Raw genomic sequence first — 7447 nt, forward strand, 5'->3', positions numbered from 1 at the left:
CTGCCTCCCTCCTCCTGCCCCGCCCTCCCTACATTTCACTGCAAATAAGAGCCAAGTTCCTTAAAACGGCCTCCTAGGCCCTATAGAACATGGGATCCTGTCCATCTCTCTGAACTTATCTCCAACTCTTGTCCTTTTTGCTCACTCCACGCCAGCCACACTGGCCTCTCCATCCTTCCTCAGATGTGCTAGACATTCCCAGGCCTTTGAGCCTTGGCACTGACTGGTCTTTCTGCCTCAATATAGCATCTTTTGTATATCAGCAAGGTGAACCCCCTCACCTTCTTCATTTCTTTGTTCAGTTGTCACCTCACCAATGAGGACAGCCCTACCCACCCACTAGTATTGAATTTGATATTCCCTTTCTTTCCTGGCATTTCCCACCCACCATGCCCGGTCCTGTGGGAGTTTACCCCTGCACCCTCCCCCACCAACCAGAGTACTTATCACCTTCTAAGGAACTGTGTAAGTTGTTATTTACAAGGTTTACCTTATATTTTCTGTTTCTGTGCAACAGAGGTTGTGATTCGTTCGCATGTCTTTCCCAGGCGACTGGCACCATGACAGGCACAAATGGGCCTTTGTAATTATGTGTTGAGTGGGTGAATGGATGAATTGTTAGATAATCACAGCCTCCAACATAACGTAGGCCCAGCTATTTTTGAGACTTCACAGGCCTAGAATGACTCAAGGGCCTCCTTGGGCAGAGTTATAGGAGAGAATCTCAGGTACTTCTCATGTGTCGCACATTTTGAGATAACATTTGCAAGGGTGTCATTTGTCCCAGGAACTGAGGCAGAAGTTGACCAGTCAACACCTGGGCCTGATTTCCACCAGCTATTTATGGGCTCTACCTTTCCCCCCAGATCACCCTGTGTGAGCTGTGTGCCTGTTGGCTGATGAGCAGTACAAGCCTAGAGTCCACTCTTCCTCCCAAAACCTGTTGTCAAAACCCTGGATCACTCCAGAGTTATTCTTCCATATAGATTTGGCTGAGCTGAGACTTTCCTCTGCGCAAATGCCCTCACACAGATGTTCAAAGAAATTCCATGAGCTCTTTGATGTTTAACTGTTTCATGGCCCACAAGCCCTCAAATAGCCTGTATCCACGTCTCAGTACATCTTCATATCAGTCACCTTTCTCCACCACCATTACTACTTCAAAATCATCTTTCAGAAGGCTGGAATTCTATGCTTCTGCCAAAGGAAGGAGACAGTGGGGTCCTGACTGCTTCCCATCTCACAGGGGTGAATGTGAGCTCAAGCAGAATCCATGTCTGTGTTTCACCGTGTCCATGCTCTGCCCTGTACCAGACTGCTGAGGCCACAGCCACCACACTGGGCCCAAGGAAGACACCCTTCCACCTGTCTGTTTGCATGATCAGATGCCCACTGCCTGCTGCCCCTGTCTTGCCCCAGGCATCCTACTCTGCTCAAGGTAAGAAGTTCTACTAGTCCATTGTGCCTTCTGGATTGGAAACAGCATCAATGAGCAATGTTGCAGGTCCAGAAAGGTTGCTGTTGGGTTTCTCCACTGTGTGACAGCCAGGACCTAAGATCTGAGGATTGATGGAAGCTTTAGGGTGCTGAAGGTTATGAGCAGCATGTTGTGATGGGGAAGACATGTGTTTTGTAAGGAAATACTCATTGTACACATAGCAACACCTCAAGGATTCCTGGCAATTGGGGTCGCAACAAATCAGGATAAAGGGACGCCCACAGCTAAGGCTCAAATGGCTTACTGACTCTATCTTCCCACACCTCCTCACCCCACCCCAGCACGTTCCTTCTCACTTTCACCCTGGATCGTGGGGACGTTTGAAGACAGATAACTTCTCCAAGGCTGTGTGGAGCCCCAGGTGTCCACGTGTTGCAGTCAGTCTGTGGTTTTCTTATAAAGGTGTGGGCTTCAGACTTGGCCCGCCCTGGGTCATTTCCAGGGCCACCACTGACCAACCAGGTGACCCTAGCAACTCACTTTCGATATCTGACCCTGAGTTTCCTCCTCTGCAAACTTGTCCTGGTGGTGCCTACCTTGCCAGACTGTTGCAAAAGTTTAGAGACACTGTATGAAAAGAGCTACCAAATTTCCTAGCACAATTTAGGCACTCAGGAATCAGCAGTGCCCCTCTTGCTGTGCATTGAGGATTTGGGGCTCTCTAGCCCTGAGCTCCCTAAACACCTGGAGTTTTCTAGAACCCAGAAACTCAATCTACTTCAGAGGCATCTTGGCAACTAAAAGTGCAGCTTTTCCACTCACTGTGTGGAACTCTGCTGGGTGGGGCCCGTTTAGGTTGCTGCTTTACACAGCAAAGGGATCCCAGCTTGTATCCTATCTGGATACTGCAGGAAGCTCAGAGGATTTATGTCAATGAAACTATGACTAGTCTCTATTTTTCACCACTTTGCAGAAGCCCTCTTCCTTGCCTCTCCCTCAGCCCTGTCATTCATTTCACAGCCACCAGAAATCCCACCCTTGTTCTGTGTTCACCTAAGGGAATGAAGATTAACTCTTTGCAGTATCAATGTTGTGTGTGAGGGGGCGACGAGGGGTGGGAGACGGACTACACTTCCAGGCCAAGGGGGATTTCAGCCTGGGCTGGCCTAGGAAAGGTCACCCAATCCTTGGCGTACCCCTGGGAGCCTCCAGCCTGGGGACTTCCGGATTCCAGCAGTTTTCACTTTTACAGTGCAGTTTGTGGTATACCACCACTCTTTCTCCCTTATCCTGGATACTGCCGCTTCTCTCACTGGATTAAGCTTCTTGGCCCACACTTGCAAATAGCCATTTTAGACAACTGGGTGATTATTCCCACCAGAGCCAAAGAAAACATGGATTCAGGTTTTGGAAGGACATTATTTCTTCCCCTGAGCTAGCTGGCACTTCCTGCCAAACGGAGGGTGGGAGGCGGGTGGTGGCAATCTTACCGACCTGGCAGAGATAATGTGTGGCAAACTCCCAGCACAGAGGAGATACTCAATAAATCTTTGCTCTGCAGGTTCTCCCACTTACTAGTTGACTAACTTGGAGCTGGCTGACTTCTAGGAGCCCCTTCCTGTAAAAGGGGGAGAGTTTAAAGTCAGCCTTGTCCCCAGTAGGATTGAGGTTGCAGTCGGGCTTACTGAGACCTGTCCCAGTGACTTCACATGTTTCTTTTGAAGGCAGAGACATTGTGAGTGCCTTGGCAGGCAGAGAGGGACAGCAGGGTGGCCTATAGGGAAACACCCTGGATTTTCTGGGAATGGACGTAGGGTCTTGTCTAGGATCTCTCACTTGCCACCCCTGTGGCTCTAGAAAGGAAAATCACTCGGTAACCACACCTTGTCTACCTCTGGAGCAGGTGTGGACAAATAGCTTCCCTCCAGGGCCAGAAACATGCTCTTTGATCTTCTGCAGTCCCCATTTCTGTCATGCAGCCTGAATCCTAGAAGGCTCCCACTAGTTTCTTGCTTGCTGAATGAATCTGGAGCTGCTGAGGGGGGTCATACTCCCTACTTTTGTTTGAAGCCTCCTTTACCTGCAGGTGGCTGGTCCCATCTGCTAGTCTTCTCTGGCCCCAGTGACTTTACCTTGCACACAGTTGGAGGCAGGTTAAGACCAACTGGAGGCAAACAAAGAAGGATGCCCTGCCCACTCTTCTGCGTGTGATAGCTGCTCCCTCTGCGCCCCAGGAGGCTAGGTGAGGCACACTTCCTGGGTGCTCCCTATTAGGGAACTTAGTTCTTACAGGGTTTAGCTCTAGGGCTAAGTGTGGTAGGCTTTGGGGGTGGCTGGAAGTGTGTTCTTAGGTGTGTCCTTTGCCTGTAGCCGATTTGAATATGAAGGATGACTCCCTCATCTCCAGATGTGTGGCAGGGTAAGGCAGAGGATTCAGAAGCCCCTCGTGATAGAATGGATGGGAAGAGCATTGAGCTCCTTGGTACAATGAGGAAAGAAAGTGTGAAGTCTCCTGGAGGTGGGAAGGAACGTGATACTAGGAGACTGAGTACACCATGGGCCACCATGCCAGGGAGCCCTCTGGGCTTACTACACTGGCTGAAGGAGAGAGACAAAGTGCTAATCCTGCCCTAGCCTCCTGGATACACACACCTTTCACACCATTTGTGCACCCTAACAAGACATAGTTCCTGACACGGGTGCTAGTTTGTCTTTTAGAGATACCACAGGTCGACTCGCCTCTCCAGTACATCCAGGAGGCTCTGCTTTTTTGGAGCCTGTTTTCTTCTCATTATTCCAGGATTATCATTCATATTAACCATTTTTGTTCTCATTAAAGTCAACGGTAACTCCCACCCTTTGAGACTCTATCCCCTGCTTCCCTCTCCCCACCCTGTCAATCCTTTTTCTCCACTTTTCCCCTTGCCATAACCCTAATACTTCATTGAAGAATGTGTTTCTTCCCTAATGTCCATGCTGCTTTTAGTGTTTCCATACTTACCCCCTTCCCCATCTCCAATGTTACTTTCAGACCTCAGGTTGTCACTCACTAAGAATTTTCTGACAGTCCCATCTTTTTAGTTTCTGTAGTACTCTACAATGTCCCTTTTCCTGCAACCAGTCACCCCTCTCTCCTCTGCCCTCCCCTCATGCTGATTTAAGTGATTTCTTTTTCCACAGCACCCTATGATGCTCCCTTCCCTTTGCCAATGCCCCCACCTCAAAGTTGGGTTAAGTGTCCAAAAAGTACCTAATATACAATGTTGTCAATGTATGCTCTTATGTCCTTTTCAAATCCCCCCCCAGCTCACTTAAGCATTACTTGGATTTCCATAGCACCCTATGATGTCCTCTTTACTGTCATATAAGCTTCCCTACATTTTCATGGCACCCCATGATCACTCTCTATTACAGCATTTACCATACTGCCAGTTTTCATATTTGTCTTCCCTATATAATGTAGAACATTCTTTAGTATTGAGGGCTGTATCTGAGAACCATTTGCAAAACCTAGATTTGTGCCTCACATATAACTGGTGGTCAATTAATGAACAAGGTGTCCTCATCATTAAGGTTTTATTTTTTTTCTATATTTTGCAGTAACTAAACAAAATCACGGTACTGGTCAGTCTTCTTTACACAACAGCAGACACAAAGGTTTCAGAAGGGTCAGACATAAAAGAATTCTCCAATCCTTCTCTCACATTTTACTGGTTATTTCAAACTTTTAAGAACAGACTATTCCAATGATATAAAATATATACCAGATCACAGAATATGATGGAAAGACTTCATTTTATAACGTTAGCAAAACTGTTTTACTAAATCTCAACGACAGAAAAAAAAAAGAAAAATATCTTTTCTTCAATCATGTTTTAAAACATATTGTGACCTTAATTGACACTATATTAAAATGAATAAAATTTACAATATCCAAAGTAGACATTCTATTTCGCAGTTAAACAATTAGCACTGATCACAAATACCAAATACAGTGCCCCCCTCCCCATTATATTCAACTTAGGACAAGGGTGATCTATTCCTTGGGGTACCTTTGAAGATCTTTCCAAACCCCTCCAAGGGTGTGCCCCAGATTTCCCTAAGGGGCAGAATAACCCCTAGCACCTGAATTGAGGATAGCCTCCACCTCTGCATCATCATCAGAATCCCAGTCGTAATTACATGGCCAGTCCTTGGAGCATCGGTTACGCACCCTTGCCACAAAATGCATGACTTTCAGCTTGCTGGATTCCACGTGTGCTCGAGGTCCCCAGAAGAACTCGTACTCGACGGGACTGCTACGGGGTACCGGCTTATAAATCAGGTACCCTCTGCGCACAAACTCTTCTGTTACGACCTTCTTTGGATCTCCAAAGATGCTGTGTTGCCGGCCAGGTTGCATCCCCAACTTTCCCAGCACTTTCCAGACCAGGGCCTCCTTGGCGCTGTTGCCCATGATGAAGATGAGGGCTAATATAGACATTAGGAGACTTTTCTTGGTGCCTTGAAAATTGCTCCGGGTTACCGAGGGCTTTTGGGCTTGAGCAGTGCTGGAGGCTTCCTCAGGGGTTGTGGAGGCCTCCTCCGGAGTGCTTGGGTCTTCCTCCGGGCCGCTCAGGTCGTCCTCGGGGGTGCTCGGGATCACAGAGGCAGCCATCGGAGTCTCAGAGGTTTCTGAGGCCTGAATCTTACGATTGTTGCGGTTCTCTTCTGCGGCTCTTGCGTTACGGCGGCGCCGACTCTTTCGTCCCCGTGGCATATCTCCTGCTAGGGGCGCGGAGCCTACAGCAATCCTAGGGAAAGATGCCTGTAACCTGTGCAGAAACCAACTATATCTACCTTAAGAAGACGCAGCCGCTGAAACAACCAAAGTCAACAGAGTCTTTGTAGCAAAAAGCCAGACGTTCTCAGCAACAAAGATAACACCCACACAAGAACGACTTGCCAGATAAACCGCCCCCTGAACCCGCCCCAGCAGCAAACCGCGAGAATGCAGGGCTAAACTGACTCCACCTCTCCTGCCACGCACTCGCCTGACTCCAAAAGGAAGTGGGCGGTTCCTGCAGGCAAACTTCCGCTGTCAGATAGGAGAACCGACAGGCTCAGGCAGGGGTGGGACTAGGGCAAAAAATGACCGCTTAGGATTGGTAAAGGCAGGGGTATGCAAAGGAAAAATAAACAGCATAGGTTTCCTGTATTTTTCAATGTAGTACAGGATTGGCTAGCAAATCTTGGGAAAGAGTGTCTTTACTCCATAACACGACAGGGTGTGTGTGCGCGCGTGTGTCTATGTCTCGCGGGGGGGGGGGTAATGGGGGAGGGGCAGCAGTGTATTCTTGGAAGGATTCAGCCAGTCCCTGCTCGCCTTTCCTGTCTTGGCTCACACAATATATTCATTCACTCGCCCTGTTTTCAGGAGGTGTTTATGTGTATACTAATTAATTCATGGGCCCATCTAGGACCCAGATGAGATAGCTGTGGCGGAAGGGCTGGGTGATGAGAGGAGATGGGACTGCAGAAACGAACAGTGTGTAAGAGGTGCAGAGAATTTCAGATGTTACATAGTCACAGGACTGTTCAGCAGGGCACTGACTAGATCAGACTTGCATTTGCACAGACTCACAGAGGAGCGCACTATTATCTAGCAGGTCACTTAGGAAGCAATTAGAATAAGAAGCAAGAGGGAATGAAAGTGAGCCTTAAGGTGGTTGCCATGGGGACAGAGAGGCAGAAAGGCATTTTAAGGGTGATCATTGACAGGCTTTAGAGACTGATTGGATGGAAGTGGGGAGGGGGGAGTAGGTGGTTGAGTGCAGGTTGGCTTCTGAGGTTTCTTGGCTCCAGTCTACGTGAATACTTGATTTATGCTGCTTCGTTCTTTCATTCGGTGACCTGAATGTAATTCAGAGCATACTCTGGACTTTATCCACTCTGGGTCTTTACTCACTGTTTTCTCTGTGTGAACTCTCATCTCCAACTATCTGAATTCCAACTGCTTGCTCACAGGCC

The 7447-nt window shown here is 48.2% G+C and overlaps 1 protein-coding gene across 1 annotated transcript; it reads right to left on the reverse strand.

Moving 5' to 3' along the window:
• Window positions 1-4997: 4997 nt before the first annotated feature.
• On the reverse strand, window positions 4998-6477 carry MAGEH1 (MAGE family member H1). Its single transcript, XM_010945810.3, has one exon. It carries the CDS (start codon window positions 6195-6197, stop codon window positions 5538-5540), a length of 660 nt encoding a protein of 219 aa, XP_010944112.1. The 5' UTR covers window positions 6198-6477; the 3' UTR covers window positions 4998-5537.
• Window positions 6478-7447: the final 970 nt, after the last annotated feature.

This window comes from Camelus bactrianus, chromosome X (genome assembly GCF_048773025.1).
Source record: "Camelus bactrianus isolate YW-2024 breed Bactrian camel chromosome X, ASM4877302v1, whole genome shotgun sequence".
Lineage (NCBI taxonomy): Eukaryota > Metazoa > Chordata > Mammalia > Artiodactyla > Camelidae > Camelus > Camelus bactrianus.